Source organism: Kogia breviceps, chromosome 15 (genome assembly GCF_026419965.1).
Source record: "Kogia breviceps isolate mKogBre1 chromosome 15, mKogBre1 haplotype 1, whole genome shotgun sequence".
Classification (NCBI taxonomy): Eukaryota; Metazoa; Chordata; class Mammalia; order Artiodactyla; family Physeteridae; genus Kogia; species Kogia breviceps.
In genome coordinates this window covers 84839862-84859417 of record NC_081324.1, presented here as the reverse complement: position 1 = coordinate 84859417, position 19556 = coordinate 84839862, and the positions used below count along the sequence as shown (strand labels likewise).

The 19556-nt window shown below is 53.8% G+C and overlaps 1 protein-coding gene, 2 long non-coding RNA genes and 5 other non-coding genes across 11 annotated transcripts in view; 5 read left to right on the top strand and 3 right to left on the bottom strand.

Moving 5' to 3' along the window:
* The window catches only part of DHX37 (DEAH-box helicase 37), a 30836-nt gene extending 23733 nt beyond the window's left edge, over positions 1-7103 (top strand). The window contains exons 17-27 of one of the 4 annotated variants that reach the window (XR_010837085.1): positions 1321-1427; positions 1573-1776; positions 2204-2328; positions 2429-2545; positions 3819-3991; positions 4772-4886; positions 5012-5149; positions 5349-5443; positions 5536-5609; positions 6180-6389; positions 6541-7103. Coding sequence is in view for 3 of the 4 variants with exons in the window: in XM_067016037.1 (XP_066872138.1) it covers positions 1321-1427; positions 1573-1776; positions 2204-2328; positions 2429-2545; positions 3819-3991; positions 4772-4886; positions 5012-5149; positions 5349-5443; positions 5536-5609; positions 6292-6389; positions 6541-6626 (1332 nt within the window). In the remaining variant the exon portion in view is untranslated. Of the gene's footprint in view, positions 1-1320; positions 1428-1572; positions 1777-2203; positions 2329-2428; positions 2546-3818; positions 3992-4396; positions 4526-4771; positions 4887-5011; positions 5150-5348; positions 5444-5535; positions 5610-6179; positions 6390-6540 lie in introns of those variants that run through there. The other 3 variants (XM_059041063.2, XM_067016037.1, XM_067016038.1) reach the window with 3 other exon arrangements.
* Positions 7104-8534: 1431 nt separating this feature from the next.
* Positions 8535-8606, bottom strand: TRNAA-UGC (transfer RNA alanine (anticodon UGC)). Its single transcript has one exon. It is a non-coding gene; the product is annotated as a tRNA-Ala (tRNA).
* A 248-nt stretch (positions 8607-8854) lies between these two features.
* On the top strand, positions 8855-8926 carry TRNAD-GUC (transfer RNA aspartic acid (anticodon GUC)). The gene has a single exon. It is a non-coding gene; the product is annotated as a tRNA-Asp (tRNA).
* A 1801-nt stretch (positions 8927-10727) lies between these two features.
* TRNAF-GAA (transfer RNA phenylalanine (anticodon GAA)) lies at positions 10728-10800 on the top strand. The gene has a single exon. It is a non-coding gene; the product is annotated as a tRNA-Phe (tRNA).
* A 232-nt stretch (positions 10801-11032) lies between these two features.
* LOC136792692 (uncharacterized) lies at positions 11033-16786 on the bottom strand. Its single transcript, XR_010836852.1, has 2 exons — positions 16001-16786; positions 11033-14186 (listed from the first exon to the last, which is right to left on the bottom strand). It is a non-coding gene; the product is annotated as an uncharacterized lncRNA (long non-coding RNA).
* TRNAD-GUC (transfer RNA aspartic acid (anticodon GUC)) lies at positions 11268-11339 on the top strand. The gene has a single exon. It is a non-coding gene; the product is annotated as a tRNA-Asp (tRNA).
* On the top strand, positions 14348-14419 carry TRNAA-UGC (transfer RNA alanine (anticodon UGC)). Its single transcript has one exon. It is a non-coding gene; the product is annotated as a tRNA-Ala (tRNA).
* Positions 16787-17173: 387 nt separating the features above from the next.
* On the bottom strand, positions 17174-19221 carry LOC131742810 (uncharacterized). The gene is made up of 3 exons (XR_009331574.2): positions 18894-19221; positions 17617-17715; positions 17174-17383 (listed from the first exon to the last, which is right to left on the bottom strand). It is a non-coding gene; the product is annotated as an uncharacterized lncRNA (long non-coding RNA).
* Between the last annotated feature and the right edge of the window lie 335 nt (positions 19222-19556).

The window sequence follows — 19556 nt, the reverse complement described above, 5'->3', positions numbered from 1 at the left end:
GGGGACCTGTGTCCAGCCTGGCGGGCAAGGGCGACCCCAGCCCCTCGCGGGCTGTTCCTCCTTCCCTGCGGCCCAGGAAGCCCTGGGAGCTGAGCCCTGTGGTGCTTGCCCCGCCCCCTGTAGGTTTCTTATGGGCCCCCCACCTCCCAGTGCTGCGCCCACTGAGTGTGTCCAGGGGTGCCCGCCTCTGCCCTGCTCCGGGAGGGCTGGTGCAGCAGAGAGCGCCACCCCCATCAGCAGGCAGCCCTCCCTTCTCCCCAGCCCCTGACAGCCACGAGGCTGCTTTCTTGCTGTCCCTATGGATTTTACATGTTGGACATTTCATAAAAATGGAATCATATGATATTTGTCCTTTCTTGTCTGGCTTCTTTCACTCAGCATCGTGGTTTGTTTTTTTCGGGTTTTTTTTTTTAGCCAGTGTAAACTTCATTTATCAGTTCAATACACAGTAAGATAATATAAAAGATAGGATCATGCTTTTCATTGCTCGACTTTTTTGCATTAGTTATGTTTGGTATTTTATTTTCAGTGTCAAAGAACCTAGCTTGACAGTTTGAATCAGAGTCAGTTTATTTCAGCAAATATTATCAAGCGATACCTGTTTTATATTTCTGTCGTTTGGATGCTCCACGGCTGAACTTGGCAGCGTTGTGTTTTAAAGGTCCGTCCACACTGTAGCATGCGTCAGGGTTTCGCTCCTTTGTACGGCTGAGTCACACTCCGGCGTGTGGACGGACCCCGGTCTGTCCGTCTGTCGGTGGGTATCTGGGTTGTTCCCGCCTTTCGGCTGCCGTGCCTAGTGGCGCTGTGAGCATTTACGTACAGATGTTCACGTGAACGCTTGTTTGGAGTTGGCCGCTCTAAGGTGCCACCGTCCCTGACCCTGCTCACTCCGTGCCCTGATCATCTCACTCTCTGGGCACATCTTCTCCCGTGGTGACGTTTATTCTCGTGTATCCTCACTGGTCGTCTGCGGCCCCTTCTGGCTGAATGAAAGCTCAATGGAGGCTGAATCCTTGTCGTGTTTTTCTCTATCTGCATCGCCAAGCGCAGCCTCTGGCGCACACGAGGCTCAGTACCTGCTTTTGAGTTAGTGGATGACGTGAATGAAGGAAGGAAGAGGGCCTTTGGAGTGTCCCCAGCACGTGGACTTGGCGTGTGTCCAGGCCCCCGTGTCGCACGTTCCGAGCGTGAGTGGTGCTCGGAGGGCAGGCGGCCGGAGCCCCGTCCTCCTGCCAGGCCTGGCCTTGCTCCGCCCCGCGGTCCCCCGCGTCCTCCTCCGCGTTCACCTGGCTCCTGCCATGTCTCCCTGTGTCCCAGGTCATCAACTTCCCCTTCCCGACGCCCCCCTCCGTGGAGGCCCTCGTCGCCGCTGAGGAGCTGCTGATCGCACTGGGTGCCCTGCAGGCGCCCCCAAAAACAGAAAGGTAGGGCAGGAGCTCGGGGGAAGTGGGGAGCCCAGGTCCCGCCCCGTTCTCGGCCCTCTGCCCTCGGCCCTCTCCCGAGCTGACCGAGCCCCAGGTCTCTTGGCGCCGAAGGCTTCTCGTGGAGCCTTCCCCGCACCCATCACAGACCTCCGTCCCCCAGGGTGAAGCAGCAGCAGAGGTCCCGGTGGAGCTGCCCCATCACCGAGCTGGGCAGGACCATGGCCACGTTCCCGGTGGCACCGCGCTACGCCAAGATGCTGGCGCTGAGCAGGCAACACGGCTGCCTGCCGTACGCCATCACCATCGTGGCTGCCATGACTGTCCGGGAGCTGTTTGAGGAGCTGGACAGGTGGGGGCCGGGGGCTGGGCATTCGGGGGCCGCCTGCCCTTGGCCGAGCGACGGTGTGGAGCCTGGCCTCCTGGGGCCTCACGGACTTGTTGAGCAGTCTTGTGCGAGACCCTTGCCCGCCCTGCGCCTGGCACTGTTCCGATCTCTACCCATCTCTGCTTGTTTTTGTTTTCGTTTTGGGCCACGCCAAAACACCGTGTACCTTGTGGGATCTTAGTTCCCCGACCAGGGATCAAACCCGTGCTCCCTGCAGTGGAAGCGCCGAGTCCTAACCACTGGACCGCCGGGGAAGTCCCACGACCGTGGTCATGGTGATCAGTGACCCCACCAGGCATTTTCTGGGCCCACCCTGAGTAACTGGCGTGTTCCCTGCCTCTGCAGCCCCGCGCGGCCAGGGCCACAGCCTGGGTGGTGTGTGTGTTCGCAGGCCAGCTGCCAGCAACGAGGAACTCGCCAGGCTGAAGGGCAGGCGGGCCCGGGTAGCCCAGATGAAGAGGATCTGGGCGGGGCAGGGAGCCTCTCTGAAACTCGGGGACCTCATGGTGCTGCTGGGTGAGTGCCCTGCGTGGCGTGGAGCGTGGCTGGTGGGGAGGTCACGCGGGGTGGGACGGGGCAGCGAGAATGAGTGACACCTCCCCCCCGCCATCCACAGGCGCCGTGGGAGCCTGCGAGTACGCGGGCTGCTCTCCCCAGTTCTGCGAGGCCAACGGGCTGCGGTATAGGGCCATGCTGGAGATCTGGCGCCTGAGGGGCCAGCTGACCACTGCGGGTACGGCCCTACGCCCAGCAGAGAACTTGACCCTGTTGACGTTTAAAGTCGCTTTTGAGCGACGTCACCCACGTACAGTCAATCTCCGTTATTCACAGATTCCACATTTGCAAATTCACCTCTTCGTTAAAATCTGTTTTAGTGCTTTGCCGCTTCTGTGGTCCTTCGAGGACTCGCACACGAGCAGGGCAGTGACGTGTGCACGCTCGCGCGTCAGGCTGTCTGTCCATCTCATCCTTTCCTTGGTGGCATCCCTCTCGTCACCCTTTGTCCTGGCGCTGGCCTGGACCAGCTGCTGGCCGCACCTCCTGCCCAGCTGCATCACACAGGGGTCCCTGCTCCCGAGTAGGGTCCGGCCCTGGTTTGTTTCTCCAGCAGTGGAAGGGGCCCCTCTTGTTGGAGTCGGGGAGCAGCTGACGACGGTTCAGCCCCTGCTCTCCGCTCCCGTTGGTCTGAGTGGTGGGGACCGGCCCTGTTTGAAGCCACCTTAGGGCTGGGCGTGGGTGGCAGGTCTTCTGCGTCCTGTCCCAGTGTTCTGCCTTCTTCCTGTTTCTTTCCTCTTCTCTCTCGTTTTAAGTTAAACAACATAGGTTTCACTGAAGGTTTTGTAGAGAAGACAGGTTTACATTGCAAACCTCAGAACAGAAAGCCCTGGGCTTCCCCGGCGGTCCAGTGGTTAGAACCCCATGCTTCCGCCGTAGGGCCACGGGTTTGGTCCCCGGTCGGGGAGCTGAGATCCGCGAGCCCGCTCTCCCCACCTGCTTCCCCTGTCCTGCTCCTCTCGTTTTTTCCCTGCCGCGTCCTCCCGCCACAAGCAGCGGGGCCCAGAGCCCCACCTCCTTTCTCCCCACCTGCGAAGTGCCCCAGAGCTTCAGGTCCTCCTCACGCAGGAGAAGGAGGCCTCGCCCTGCGTCGCGCGCCTGGGCTCGGCAGCGCGGGGCCCTCGAGGGGAGAGGTGGTCTCCACGCTCGTCCTGCTCAGAGCGCGTGACTCACCTGTCGTGTCTCCTGGCCGGGCGAGCTCCCTGCCCCAGGGCCGACGCGGAGTCAAGTGCGAGCTCTCACAGCAGCACAGTCCGCCGCCCACGGGGGAAGTGGGGTTTTGTCCCGAGGACGAGGCAGACGTGGGTGTGGGTGGGCCTCCTCGGGGGCCGGCGGCCGCGATGCGCAGGTCGCTGGGGCCGGAGCTCCGAGCTGAGCGGCGAGGGGCCTTCCAGAGGGCCGGGCGGAGCCGGCCGCCGCCTCGCCTTCCTCACGCCTGGGTCTCCCCCCAGTCAACGCCATGTGCCCCGAGGCCGGGCTCTTCGTGGACCCCAAGATGCAGCCGCCTTCCGAGAGCCAGGTGGCCTACCTGCGGCAGATCGTGACCGCCGGCCTGGGTGACCACCTGGCCCGCAGGGTCCAGAGTGAGGACCTGCTGGACGACAAGTGGAAGAACGCCTACAAGGTTGGACGCTGGCCCGGGGACCGGCTGCAGGGCAGTCGCTGCGGCGCCCGGGCCCCCCGCCCTCCCCGCCCTCCCCGCCCTCCCCGCCCTCCGCCTCACGTCCTGGCAGCCTGGGCGCTCCGGACGCCCAGCTCTGGGCAGCGTCAGGACGCCTGTGAGGGGCAGCCGGGGGGACCCTTGGGTGTGGGTGGGCCTGTCCTCCCGGGTCGCGGGTCCCGCTGCCTCTGGCAAGGTCCCCACCCAGGGCCAAGGTGGGGTGACGGTGCAGCCACTCCTCCCTTTGGGCGCGAGCTTCACCCCAGCTTCACTGAACGGAGGCAGAAGCACATCTCATACAACTTTCCATTGTGAGGTGGCCAGTTCAGGGGGGTTTTGGTCTATTCGCTGTTGTGTCCCCGTCACCAGTTCATTTCAGAACGTGTTTATTACCCCGAAGACTCGGGATAGCCGTTGCGGTCGCTCCCCGCTTTCTCTCGAGTCTCCCCGCCCCGTGAATCTCTTTCCTGTCTCTACGGATTTGCTGTTCTACGCGTTGCGCACGCACGGGATCCTCCACCGCGTGGCCTCTTGCCGCGGCTTCCTTCGCTCGGCGCTGCCACGCTGCAGCCCGAGTCAGCACCTCTCACGGCAGGGTACACGCTCCGGCGGCGGTAGCCGTTCGTCGGTTGACGGACGCTCTCCTGCTTTCCTGGCTGAGGGTGTAACTGGATTCAGGGGGTCAGCCTCACCCGGCGCTCACGCATCCCCCAGACTCACGCCCACCCACCGTCTCTCTCGCAGACCTCCCTCCTCGACGACCCGGTCTTCATCCACCCCAGTTCCGTGCTCTTCAGGGAGCTCCCTGAGTTTGTGGTCTACCAGGAGATTGTGGAGACCACCAAGATGTACATGAAAGGTAGCGCAGCCGGCCGGCCCCTCGCCTGGCCCGCGCGCCTCTGGCGAGCCGTGCCGCTGGACCCCTGAGGGGAGAACCCGTGAGCCCTTGGCCCAGCCCCCACCCCTTCTGTCCCCGGCCCCCAGGCGTCTCGACCGTGGAGGTGCAGTGGATCCCGGTCCTGCTGCCTTCTTACTGCCAGTTTGACAAGCCCCTTGAGGAGCCGCCCCCCGCCTACTGCCCCGAGAAGGGGCGGATGCTGTGTCACCGGGCCAGCGTGTTCTGTGAGTCGGGGTGACTTCCCGGCGGCCTTGGGCGCCACTGGACACATGGTCCCGCCTCCCGCGCGCCCTGGGCGGTGTGTGTGTCCTGCGCGGTGTCACCCCAGGCTGCGGGCCCCCTTGGCGGGCGGGGAGGGGACTGGCGGGGGAGGGTGGCGCGGGGCTCCATCGTGGCCCCTGCTCACCGGCTCGCGCGCCCCAGGTCGCGTCGGCTGGCCGCTCCCTGCGGTCCAGGTGGATTTTCCGGAAGGCCTTGACTGCTACAAGCACTTTGCCCGGGTTCTGTTGGAGGGGCAGGTAGGCGGCACAGCTCCCTCGGCCCCTTCCTTGGCATCTCGGGCGGGACGTGAGCCCCAGATCTCTCAGCCCATCCTGTGGTCTCTCGCCAGGTCTTCCACGAGCTGGCCTCGTACAAGGGCTGTCTGCTGTCCAGCCCCAGCACGATGCTGAAGACGTGGGCCAGGTATAGGCTCTCCCGGGGCGTCGGCCCGGCAGGTGGGGGGTGGGGGGGAGCTGAGACTGGTGTTCTGGGGCCGCCGGAACAGATCCCCACCCACCGAGGGCCTTACAGCGACAGGAGTCTTCTGTCTCCTGGCACTCCGGGGGGCCCGGGGTGAGGCTGTGGGTCCTGTGGGTCCAGGAGCCCCTGCCAGCCAGGTTCTCCAGCCAGCTCTTGGTTCTGAGCAGCCGCTCTGTGCCGAGCGCGTTCTCGCGTCGGGGTCGAGCCGTGGCCCCGCCCCGTGGCGTGTTCCAGGGCAGGGGGGCTGTCCCCGGACAGAACGACTAGTACAAGTGGCAGGGGTGGCACATCTCCCAAGGGTCAAAGCAGGACGTGGGGGTGAGGCGTCGGGCGCGCGGGCTCAGTCAGGAAAGGCTGGCTGAGCGGGCTCAGGGGAGGCAGGGCTGCGAGCCGCGCAGGAGTCTGGGGGAAGGTTCCAGATGGGACAAGCACCGTGTGCGGGGGCAGCCTGGGTGGGCGGGTCAGAGGCAAGCGGTGGGAGGTGACGGAGTCTGGATCCTTCCATCCGGCCAGCAGCCCACGCCTGATGGAGGGAAGGGGACTTCCTGCAGTTCCTGGGCAGGCCTGGCAGTGGTGCCAGCGTGTGGGCCTCGTGACGCCCCACGTCCTGCATCCCCACCCGCAGGCTGCAGCCCAGGACAGAGAACCTCCTGAGAGCCCTTGTTGCTGAGAAAGCCGACTGCCGAGACGCCTTGCTGGCGGCTTGGAGGAAAAACCCCAAATGTGAGTCTGACCAGGAGGGGTGCCCCGTGGCGAGGGCTTTGCGGGGGGGACAGGATGGGGCCACCGAGGGAGCCCAGGGTTGGCGGGAGGGTCTGCCCTGCGGCGGGCGGGCACGGAGCCGCTCTGACCGTCCTCCCTCCCACCCCTGCAGACCTGCTGGCCGAGTACTGCGAGTGGCTCCCGCAGGCCGTGCACGCCAACGTCGAGAAAGCCTGGCCGCCCACTCCTGACCGCTGACGCGGTGCCGGCCTGCAGGGCCGGGGACTGGCCTGCGGACCCAGGGGCCTGGCAGTGGCCGGCGTCCGCCATGGTCACCGTGGCCGCAGGAGGCAGGTGGAGCCCCTGGACACCCGTGGTCATCGTGACTCACTTCTGGGCACGGCCTGCTGCCCCCCTGGGCAGCCCCACGCGGGGCGACTTTTGTAACGCTTTACTACAGGGTGGATCATGGTTTTATCTCCCATGCTGGTCCTGCTTTAAACGTGCTCTGTGGACGACATTAGTCCCTGTAGAGCAGCAGGGCTGGCTGGAGGGTGAAGGCGACCACGGGCCCTTCCTCCGCTCCCTGTTTCCTGCGGGTGTGGTGCACCCTGCCCACAGCCAGCGAGGCCCCCCAAGGCTCCCGCCGGCTCCTGTGGAGTGGGCGTCCCCTCCCCGGAGTCGGCTCCCCGCTGGCTACGTTGCTGTAATAAAGCTTGACTGTGACAACAGGTGTATACCGCGTCTAGCGAGTCCTTTGGGCCAAACTCTGAACATGGGGGCGCTCCGGGGACCTCCTGCGCGCACGCGCGTGCGCGCACAGACGCGGAAACTAGTTTGGATGGGTGCTCGAGAACGTGTTAGTGGTAAAATCCGGTGGCACCGTGAGAGGCTGTAGAGGTTGGTCATTTTTCTCACTTTTACTTAGGTATTTTTCCTGAATCAGTTTGTGTTAATAGAAACACATGAATTTGGGAATTCCCTGGTGGGCCACTGCAGGGGGCACGCGTTCAATCCCTGGTTGGGGAACTAAGATCCTGCAGGCCACGCAGCACAGCCAGAAAAGTAAAAAATAAACACAAATTCTGTAATATAAACACATAACGTAAGACAAAACAACAGATACGTGTTTAATATTTCAGAACTATTCACTTTCTCCACAGCCTAGCTACTAACCCTACTGTTCCCCCAAACTGGGCCGTCTCCCCTACCCCACTCGCCCCGCGTTTAAGCCATCTGCAAGGTCTGTTAGTCCACCTCCGGGATTTGTCCAGAACCCCCTCGTGTTCCCCACTTCCACTGCTGTGCCATCCCTACCTCCACTTCCAGCAAGCCTCCAGCAGCTCCCGCTTGGGCCATGACAGTGGCTTCCTGGCAGGTCTCACGTCCACTCTGCCTGCCTGTGGTGGACTCCACATGGCAGCCAGAGGAAGCCGTTTTAAAACCTGAGTAAATCATGTCATTCCCCTGCAACAGGCCTTCCAGTGTCTTGAAAGAGTCAACCCTCTCCTTCCCTCATTCATTAAACATGCACAGGGCTTTCTCCTCCCCCTACCCCCTTCAACCTCAGGGCCTTTGCACCTGCCATTTCCTCTTTCTGCAGACAGGCCCCCCTGACACTTCATCTACGGCAACGTCCACGTCCTCCCCCTTTAGTCTCCATCTCATCACAATTACCGTATTCATAAAGCTCATTGCTACTTCCTTATTGCTAGTTTCCTAGAGTGGAATACTGAGGACAGGAGGGCTGAGAAACCTTGCCTGCGGTATCCCTGGATACAAGGATACTTGACACTACCTCAGCACACAGTAGGCACTCAATGTGTCCACATTTCTTGGCACTAGGCGCTCAGGAGTCACGGAATGAATGGCCAATTGCCAAACCCTCCCTAGAAATCCAGTGCTTTCTGACTGCTTGATGACATGAATCACTAGGAGGGTTTGTTTAAAAACGCAACCCACTGCTGACCTGAATCCGAATCTCCAGGGGAGGGGACACGGGCATCTGTGATTGAGACCAAGGGCGTTTGACTAGCTCCGCCCTCTCCAACGGAGCTCCCTTCTTAATCCAGCTGATGCGGGGGATTTGGGTCCCCTTCCCTGCTTTGCCTTCTGGTCGTGTGACTGTGATCCAGGGGGGGAAAAAAATTAGTTGAAAAGCAACTGTGGAGATGCCGGGGATTGAACCCGGGGCCTCATACATGCAAAGCATGCGCTCTACCACTGAGCTACATCCCCAGACCCGCGAACTTGCTTCCTGGAAGTGAGGATATAGGAAGTAGCGACTTCGCTCCTCCGCGTTTCTTCCGTTCTGGAGACTCAGCACCTTCAGAGATTCAAGTAAGTCTTTCCCGTCCCAGGAAGCCCACCAACCAGGGGCGCCCGGCACTGCGCCCGTGGAGACCAGTGTCCGGAACAGATGGGTGTAGCAGCCGGAAAATGGTGTTTCTTTATGGGTTTGGCGGGAGAAACCCTTGTACAGTTCGTCCTCGTTAGTATAGTGGTGAGTATCCCCGCCTGTCACGCGGGAGACCGGGGTTCGATTCCCCGACGGGGAGGCTGCGTGATCGTTTTATGACACACACAGACATTTGGGGAATCTTCTCCAAAATGATATGACTACGATAGACAGATATGCGTGGAACCGTGTATATAGCTCCCATCATACACCAGGCAGTATTCGTAAGCGCTTTACAGGTGTGCACCCATTTAATCCTCACAATAAGCCTAGTAGGGGCTATTTTATCCCATCAGACAGATGAAATGCAGGCACAGAGCGTGGATCCAGTAACTTGTCCGAGGTCACATGAATCAGTCTGGTCTAGACCCTGGTTACTTCTGGGGGGAAGGACTGGGATAAGGTGGGAGTGACTCTGCCTTTCCGTTCGGTAGTTTTCTGGACTGTTTGAATTTTATTTTATTTTTTCGATCTCCTTCCCTTCATTTCTTCCTTACTCGATTTTTATCAAATTGGTACACTTAGTTTTTCAAGAACTACTACACTTTCGTGAAAAGCAGCAGTAAGGTCCCCTGCTGTATCCCCTTGCTCCTGAAGGAATTTAGGACATCCTGTTTTGGTGTACTGTTTATTTTGAGCTGTCAGCACCTCACTGGTCTCCTTGCTGCCATTTGAGCCCCTCCTGTCCATTCTCCATACAGCAGTCAAGGGAGACTTTAAGAGGTAAATCATATCACTCACTCCCCAGCAGCTTTCCAACACAAAGGAAAGTACAAACCCTTCACCGTGGCTTTCAAGGCCGGCAAGATCTGGCCTCTGCCCACCTCTTTGTCCTTGCCTCCTATCTTCTGTCCCCTCAACCTCTTCACCTCTTCCATGCTTTCTTTCCATTCATATAACTAGCCGGACTCTGTTTCAGCCTCAGGGCCTTTGCATCAGCTGTTGCCGCTGTTCCAGAGGCTCTTCCCCCAGCGGGCTCTTCATTCTCCAAGCCTTCTCAGCACTCTCTCCGTCTCTTACTGCCCCCATCCCAGGTGTTCCATCCCATTACTGCCATTTATTTTGCTTCTTAGCATTCCTATTATGGCGAACTATTTTGTTACCGTATTTGTGACTGGGTTACAGGGTCATTAGGTGCTTAGCAAACACTAATTTAAATGACTTCACATCATGAAGGACGTCCACACTTGTTCATCCTGTCCCAGACAACACTCCCCAGCCACCCATCTCCCAAAGGGCAGGGAAGCAGAGAGAGCCAAACCCGGATGCCGACCTGTTGATTTCTTCGTGCCTTGAAGCTGAGCAGTTGCCACAGGTGGGGAACCCATGCTTGGAGGCCGGATCTGAGTCACTGCCCCAAGGAAAGCCATACGGCCTCCCGCATGCCTTGGCGTGGTCAGCATCCCTGCCATACCTTGGGCTGCTTGGGGAGCTGCACCCAAGTGGAGACCTTGTTCAGTTGCCCAGAGAAGGGAGCCTGAGAAAGTGGAGCTCTGAGCCAGATACGATTCGTTCTTTCCTTAATTCAGCAAATATTTTTAAGCACCTATTAGGTGCCAGGCACTGTTGTCGGCCTTAAGCGATACAGCAGTGACAGAGGCTGATGAATTCCCTGCCTGTCGTGGGTCTGTCATTCTAGCCGGGGGGACAGATAATGGAAAAGGAAAACAATACCTAAGCCAACAGTAAACAATAAAGGGCTGGGGTCGTGCAGGGAGGCATGATCAGGGAAGGCTTCTCGGAGGCGGTGACTTTGAAGGACGAGAAGGGGCGGGTGCGGGGCGAGGCTGGCAGGCATGCGTTCCCGCCGACCCTGGTTCCTCCGCAGCGGATCCCCAGGTCGAGGACCCAGGGCCATTAGACGACGAGGAGGACAGAAGCGGAGCAGAGAGGCGGCAGGAGCCGAAATAGCTCAGTTGGGAGAGCGTTAGACTGAAGATCTAAAGGTCCCTGGTTCGATCCCGGGTTTCGGCAGCTGAGCTTTTCTTCCCATGTGTCGGGGGGGAAAACAAAAAAGACGAAATGATTCCTTCAAAGGACTAAAGGGCTTTCATTTTCTTTGTTTAAAACATCTCCAAGCCGTATCGAAGGGAAACCAGAGGGTATGGGAACCTCCTTACAACTCCCCAACTGGAAAAATCCGACAACACCAAGAGTTCCCTAACTCGTTTCTTTCACTTCATAGACACTTAACCACTGTTAGATGTCTGTTGGTTAATTTTTGCTGTTTATTAATTTTTGCTCTCTGAACCCTCACGGCTAAATCATGGACCAGGGAGGAAAAGTACTCTTTAAGATATGGAATTAAGTAAAGTGGGATTTTTTCCTTCTTTTGTTTCGCAGGAAAAGATGAAATATGTAACCTTTTGGAACATGTGACTATTTAGGGAACGCTGAATGTACCTTTAAGAGGAGAGCCGAAAAGAGATTTGCACAGCTAATCCTCGTTAGTATAGTGGTGAGTATCCCCGCCTGTCACGCGGGAGACCGGGGTTCGATTCCCCGACGGGGAGGCAACCTCTTTTCGAGCTCCCGGATATTTTCATTTCTCTTCCAAACAAATAACTTTCATAAAAATTCCTTACTCTTTGAAAGAATCAACCTGGCAAGCAAGGGAGATTTGCAGCGGCGGCTCTCTGGCAGGCAAGCGAGATTTGCACCGGCGGTTGTCTCTCATCCGCTTGGTCGTAATAACAGACGAGCGTCCTCACGTCACGTGGTTACAAGAAAGAAAAAGACAAAGTTCTCACGTTGAAGTGGAATTTTCCATTTTCTGCATGCCACAGCGCCGCTGTCAAGTGTTTGGTTTATATAATGATCTCCCAGAATAAAACTGTCAACTCCTAAGGCCAGGAAATGCTCATTCTGCTGCAAATATTTCATCTTCTTATGTCTTGCGCCGGCCCAGAGGTTGGCCCTCAGAAAATGTCTATGGATTTGAGACAGGAGGTTGGGTGAGTCTAAACTGGACCTGTTTTTTGGTCTTACTTCAGTTGCTGACTCAGCTTCCCGAATACGGCTATCATCCTTCCCAGGCTCCTAGTCTTCATTCATTTATTTGTCTGTTCACTTATTTTTTTCACATTAATTCCATAAATACTTAGTACTTATTATGTGCCAGGCACTGTTCAAGGCTCAGGGGATACAGCAGGAAACAAAACAGGCAAGGCTCTGCCCTACTGAGCTTAGGACCAAGGCATGGACACAGACAATAAGCAAATTTTATAAAAACAGGTTCTGAGAGTGATAAATGCTATGGAGAAAAACAAAACAAATCGAAGTGATGCGATAGCGAATGCATGGGATTCACAGGTCCCTTCATTTAAAAAAAAAATTTTTTTTAATTAAAAAGAAAATCTTGGCCACTCCGCGCAGCATCTTATTTCCCCGACTAGGGATCGAACCCACAGCCCCTGCAGTAGAAGATGCAGAGTCTTAACCACTGGACCGCCAGGGACGGCCCCATAGGTCCCTTTAGAGAGGTGGCCAGGAAGGCCTTTCTGAGGCCCCCGGCAATGAAAAGAAGCCAATCATGAGGAGATCTGGGGAACAGCTTTCCAGACAGCAGGAATGGCAAGTGCAAAGGCCCTGAGGTGCATAGCAGCTTGGTCGCCTGAGAAACAGCTAGGAGGCAGGTGTGGCTAGAGTGCCCGTAGAGAGGAGCAGGGGAGTAAGGGAGGGACGTGGGGGCGGGGGGTCAACAGAGGCCAGATCACCGAGGGCCTTAAAGGCCAGAGTTAGGAGCATGGATTTGATTCTAAGTTTTACACAGAAAGCAAACATAATAGGGTTTGTTTGGAGCAGAACAGTCAGGGGCACCTGCTGAACTGACTACAACCCCTCAGCTCGCTCCCGAACCACGTCCAAAATACCACCACTTATGTTGCCATCCTTCTTCCGTTCTGTGGCTAAGGTCGCTCTCATGGCCGCCCTCTCGAGCTAAAACAATAAGGAGAGAAGATGGCTTTCAACGGAGCCCCATTCCGCAACTCACGCCATCACCCTCCTGCTCTTTTCCTGTTTCACCAAAACAGTATCAGCAAAGCGTCAGTTCACACATGGGGCGGATATGAGAAGTAGTAGCCCTTCGCTGGAGTTCACATAATAACAGCATTTTTAATAATGGGAACTTGCATTTCAGAGCACGGGCCTCGTACCAGGCACTGTTCTACACCTTCTCTGTGTAACTCATTCAATGGTCACAATCACCCTGTGAAGCAGTTACTATTCAAATCTCATTTCACAGACGAGACCCAGAGAGGTGAGGTAATGAAATTACAGCTGCTGGGTCCAATGTCCCGGGCACCAGCTCATTTGGGACTTTACTAGGAAGGATTTCAGGTACTGGCAGGCTGTAAGGGAGATGATTAGTTAAGGACGGAGGTGGCAGTGTATTTTTGGGTGCGTTCTCCGCATCATAGTAAAGTGACTCTATTTCTTGCCGGGAAATCTCAAGCGCTGGTGGAAAGAGGCGTAGCCTCACTTTTCGGTGCTCTCCTTGTCTCTCACCGAACCAGTGAGTGGCAGGCACCTTGATGACCTGAAGGAGACTCCATACGCACTGTGACTTCTCTCTCCTTGGGGAGCACTCTGGAAAAGAGGTGCTAATTGACGGCTAAGGAATGGCTCTTTTCAGTGACCTATATCACAAAGAGATTCCTTCCCTCCTCAGCGTTTTAGTGGGGGTGGATCTGGTTTTCTTTAGTTTGCTGGGTTTTTTTGAATATATCTTTTAAAAATTGAAGTGTTGTGTTAGTTTCAAGTGTATATATGTATATATTCTTTTTCAGATTCTTTTCCACTGAGGGTTCATGTTAACATTCAGAGCTCTTTTTTTTTTTTTTTTTTTTTTTTTTGTCTGCGTTGGGTCTTCGTTGCGATGCGCGGGCTTCTCATTGCGGTGGCTTCTCTTGTGGCAGAGCACGGGCTCCAGGCGCGCAGGCTTCAGTAGTTGCGGCATGCGGGCTCAGTAGTTGTGGCGCACGGGCTTAGTTGCTCCGCGACATGTGGGATCTTCCCGGACCAGGGCTCGAATCCGTGTTCCCTGCATTGGCAGGCGGATTCTTAACCACTGCGCCACCAGGGAAGTCCCAATATTCAGAGTTCTTGTTGGAGAAAAATAAAAAGAAAAATAAACGGTCTGCAAACCTCACAGTCACCAAAGGTTGGCATGGTTTTAAAGACCAGGAAACCGGAGATTTCTGGGTGGAGGTGCAATGGGGACAATGTCCTTATTTATTGGAAAGAAACTCTTTTATTTTCTGTTCCTCCTTTTCTGTCTGTGAGAAGCAACATTCAAGAATAGGTCTGTCTCCCTTTGCTCCTTGGTTCCGGTATCAGCTGGAATTTCAGCTGCAGAGCTATGAAGGACGGGTGTAGTTGGGAAACATAAAACGATTTATTTTGGTTTGCTTTAAACTTCAACACCCATTTAGGTATACAACATTTTAACTTAGGGGGGAAAAAAAATCTAACGAATAGACTATAGCAGAGAATTTCAGAAAGCAACAAGGAAGGGGAGGGGGATGTAGCTCAGCGGTAGAGCGCATGCTTTGCATGTATGAGGCCCCGGGTTCGATCCCCGGCATCTCCACTATGTCTTCCCTGTTTTTTTTTTTTTTTTTCCGCCCCCTCTCAAATTTCTCCCCTGTTCATCACACAAACACCATGGACGTGATCATAACAGGTATTACTCCTCCGGTCACTACCTGGAAGTGGGATTTTCACAATAGGTGGGATCTGCCCTTCCTCAAGTCCCTAACACTCCAAATGTAATTTTGTTAGAAGAGGCAAAGGGAAGAAGCAGTTACAAGAAACATGTAAAGGCAAAACCTGACATGATGACTGAAACCACGGCAAAAGTGAGAATGGTCACTTACGGAATTTACCCTACGCTTCCTGGCATTGTGACCGCAGTAAAACGCCCGGAGGCCTGGTGACTCATTCCCGGCCGTCAGACGGCAAGCGTGGACTCCGTTCAAAGGCCTGAGCGTCTGTGCGGGCCCTTGCCCTTTACATGTGCTCTCAATAACTCCCTCTGAAAATGGAGCCATTTTGAGAGGGAGCCACCCAAACGGAAACCAGCAGACACAGCAGGCGGGACTGTGCTTCCTGCTTCCTCAGCGACAGGCCACGTATGAACGCATGAATGTCTGTGGCGCACATACTGTTTAAACCGATGTTTATACACTGTACTTTATCATTAAAAATAAAAGCGATTTTATTAAAAGAAGGGGTCCTGTTGCACTCTGGGTTCGGTGGTTCTTCGATGGCTGCACAACAGGGTGAAAGTTGAAAGGTAGCAGAACATGCCCCTGACGTTATTTTGAGCTGTTGGCACTTGAAAAACAGCAAATGCAAAGCAAGGCTTTCACCTTCTCCGCCCAAAGACAGATTCTTCAAAAGGAACTCCATGGTCCTAGATCTCCTCCCCAGGAGTCTTACCAACCAGGGAAGATTGGCTCTTGACACAGAACAGACTAAAAGTTGATACCAAACTGTGTCACAAGCTATCATATCTCTATTCATTCTTCTATTCTCCCAGTAAAAATCATTTCCTCTCCCTTAAGAGGCCTTTCCCTGTTAAGATGGTATTTAAGCCTAAATTCTAAAGTCACATCTTTGAGTGACACATTTTCCCTCCAGGGTATCTCCCATATATTCAAGACGTGTGCACGTTAATAAATTATTGTGCTTTGTTTTGTTTTGTTCCTCTTGTTAATCTGTCTTTCCTTACAGCCATCTCAGCTAAGAACTCAGAAGGGTAAAAGGAAGATTATTTTTCCTCCCCTACAATATACTTAACACTACTGAACTGTACACTAAAAAATGGTTGAGATGATATATTTTGCGTGTATTATGCCACAATTTAAAGACAACAAATTAAAACACAAAACAAAGACCCAATAAGTTAACTAACTTCTTAACGTTCCTATACTAGGCAAAATTGGGGACTGGAACTTCGGTCTGATTTTCTGACTGGTGGGGGATGAAATGGGTTATTTTGAAGCCGGAGCAGTTTGTTTTCTGCCACACAATGCAAATACTCAAATGTAAGCAGGAAAAGGAACAGAGCCTCTTGGGCTTCTTCTTCTTCTTCCTCCCCCCGCCCCAAGCCGCAGATTCCCTCGACTTCCTTTTATGGTTATATAACTGACGACAACACAAGGCAAACCTTTCCCATCCAGCTCTCCGGTTTCACCCTTTCCCTTGGGAGGAAAACGTTTGCTGGTCGTTGTGCGAACATTCTCGTGATGCTGAGTTAAGTCCCATACAAGGTTGTGTGACCTTCAGGGGAGCTGAATCCTTTGGGGGAAGGAAGAAAGGCAGGCGGACAAACAGGCACCAGTCCAACCCCCTGCAGCCCACACCCAGGCCCTTTGTGAGCTCAGCTCATCACGTGCTCACGCCTGCCCACCAATCCCGCCTTGCTGCTGGGTCTCTGTCACTCTTCCATTGGTGCCAGCTCTGAAGCAATCCCTGCTGGGGCGCCTGCAAAGGATGGGTCAGTGGATGAAGGAGCTGAAAATGGATCCAGTGACTCAAGCTGCTTCTGGCATGTTCTAGCACACTGCATTCTAGGTCAGGGGATTTGGGGAGCGTGACTTGATACCCGATTCCTGAATCCTAGTGGGACATTTAGACTTTGGGAGCCCTTCTCAGCAAATAGAAAAGCAGTTGTAACAACAGCAACAAAAATCCTCTGTACAGCAGGGTTTATCAACACGATGGATTACTGACATTGGAGACCAGGTAATTCTGTATTATGGGGGACTGTCCATTGAAGGATGTTTAGCAGCATCCCTGGCCTTTATCACTAGATGCTAGTGGCACCCCTCACCCCCAATACCACAGTATGACAACCAAAAATGTCTCCTGGGAATTCCTTGGCAGTCCAGTGGTTAGGACTCGGTGCTTTCACTGCTGTGGCATGGGTTCAATCCCTGGTCAGGGAACTAAGATCCCGAGAGCGGAGAGGGGGCCAAAAAAAAAAAAAAAAAAAGTCTCCAGACATGGCCAAATGTCCACCCATGGGCCAAATCACTCGTGGTTGAGAACCACTGCTCGAGATAAAACAGCAGCCACCTGTCTTTGGGGAGGTCATTTTTCCCTCCCCTCCCCCTCACCTCAGTGCCCTTGGACAAATGTTTATTTCTACTTGCTTAAACGAACGCACAGTTAGACTTAAGTTAGGGACCGCAGGGGTGGTGCCGAGAATTTTTCTGCTAGAGACAACACAGTGTTCTCAGCTCATAAGAATGTTGTTTTCTCTTTGAAGATAACACCGGGCCCATTCCCCACCCTTTGAACCTCTCTTCTCCCTCCTCTCCCCCTCTTTCTCCTTCTTTCCCTCCCTTGCCTCTGAAATCAGGCCTGTTTTTCTCTGTACCTTTTGGACCATGAAAAAAACTACCTCACAAAGCTCGTGACTCAGCCTTTAAACAACAGGAATCTCACGGCTTGCAGGAACAGCCAAAAGCAAACAGGGTGTGGTTTGAAGCCAGGTCTGGTCACCTGAGAAAGAACCTCAGCTTTTTGTTCCTCTGAAAACTTCTTTCTGAAATTTAGGGAGAAAAAAAGAAAAAAAACTTTATAAGAGGCTTGATGTTCTGTTTCTTTAAACCCCCTTTCCAAACATTTAGAAATAACCTTCACGGAAGTATGTATTGGAAGTCACTGTGAAATGGCAAAAGGCTTCCAAGCAGGTGGGCGAGAGGGGGCTGCACCCCGAGAACTTAGTGGGCTACAGTTTTAGAATCCAACAAAAAATGGGGAGAGGGAAAAGACCACCTTCTTCCTTATTCTCGAGTAGATGTTAGGCTTCCATCATCAGTTCCTCCTCCACGTCAGGCAGGGGGGTTTTCTTGTCCCTCCATAGTCAAGTCAGGACTGTCACGGAACAGTGGAAATGAGCAAAAAGGTGGTAACATATATTAAAAATGGTAAATCATCTCAGGTTTCACAGTATACTGTCACCCTTTCCTTACATGTTTGTTTTTAGTATGCCCAGAGGAGCACGTCCTAGGAATCATTAAGTTACTGAGCTCACTGGGCAGGATATGGGTCTCCTTCCACCGTTGTTTGTTTCAGGGCATGTCTCATGCTTCTGTTGCATGGGTTTTCTGCTAAGCTAGCCTGCTGGTTTTGTGGTTAAGTAAACTTCCTTTCCTGAGTGAAAGACCCCTTAACTTACATACTTTTTTTCTCTACTTAAATCCCCTAGTGGGATTAACTATAATATTTAATCACCAACTTTGTCTCTTTACTCTGTCCCTGACAACTGGGGTCTCCTGCTAACCTGAAAAAATGACATTTTATTTTTATTATTCATTCTAATTTCCCAGTAATAAATTCATTCTGAAAAATGTTAAAAATGATAGAGGTTAAAGTCTACTTTGAAAATTGCTCAGAACTTTTTCATAAGTACATACACAGGTTACCAAAGAGAATATATAGCACTTTTGTTCTGATTCACGTTTTAAGTATAATGTTTAAATAATATAATGTTCATAATTTCAAGCAGAAATGTAGTCTTTTCCTAATGGCAGAACATTTTTAAGTCAGTTGCCCCTTTTTCTCTATATATATTTTTGAAGGCTTTAAGTCTAAAAATTAAAAACACCCTCCCCTCATTTGTACAAATAGGGAATATTTCTAGAACAGTCCAGAAAGAATGGTGGCTGGGAAATTGAAGGCATGAGGAAGACTTTCCACTGTAAACTTCAAAAAAATCTGTTGACATCATGTTCATATATTTCAAAATATTTAAAAAATCTGCTGGAGAAATGACATAAGAGATCTTAAAATAGATTGTCATAAAAAAAGGAAAAAGATCTAACTGATGATCTTTTCCTCCTCTTTTACCCAAAGGGAATTTGCCTAGAAAATTAAATTTTATATTTGGCATATTATTTTTTTTTTCCCCAGGAATAAACAGAACTTAGATTCAATAAGTATCTTCTTAAAATCTCGGGCTTAAATAGGTTTGATTTCTGATTTCTGAGCTCAACTAAATGTCAACAGAATTCGAATTCCAACGCCTCCCTGTTTGATAATCAAGCACAAACCAGGAAGGCTGAAGAGCAATCTGGAAAGTTCTGTCAGCTTTCAAGTCCAGCGCAAAGAGTTTTACACAGCTGGGTGCAATTTCTGCTTTTCTTTCCAAAATTCAACGTAGACCTGCCATAGGCATTTCTCCCTTGGCAACTTAGTTTTCACTCCTGGGTTCTGAGGAATTCCTGAGGCTCCTGACGACCCGTCTGAGGCGGGCTTGAGGCCGCGGCCCTGGGATTTGTCGAGTCATTCTTCTTGACCTGGTGCCCGTCCGGTGGGGGATGGGCGCGGCCGCCACAAGTTTGGGCGCTGGACTCCCACAGAGGCCTCGCGACGGGCACAGAAACACTACCGTTATCTAAATGTGACTCACAATAAACACCCCTCTTTATTCGCTGGGGGGAGGGGCAGGGCGGGGTGTGCGCTGGGGGAGCGGTAACCCCGACTCGGCGTGAGGCGCTCGGCCGGACCCCTGTCCGCCTAGGGCGGGTCTCGCGAACGGCGGGGCCGGGCCGCGGGGAGGGGGCACCGAGGCCGGGCGGTGGAGACAGCCCGCTCCGGACGTCTGGGCGACTCCATGCCGGGTTCTCACGCCGTCCGCTCCCCATTCTCCCTCCCCTCAAGTCGAGCCCCGGCCAAGTCTGGGTACGCAGCACTCAACGAGCGCGCTGATCCCT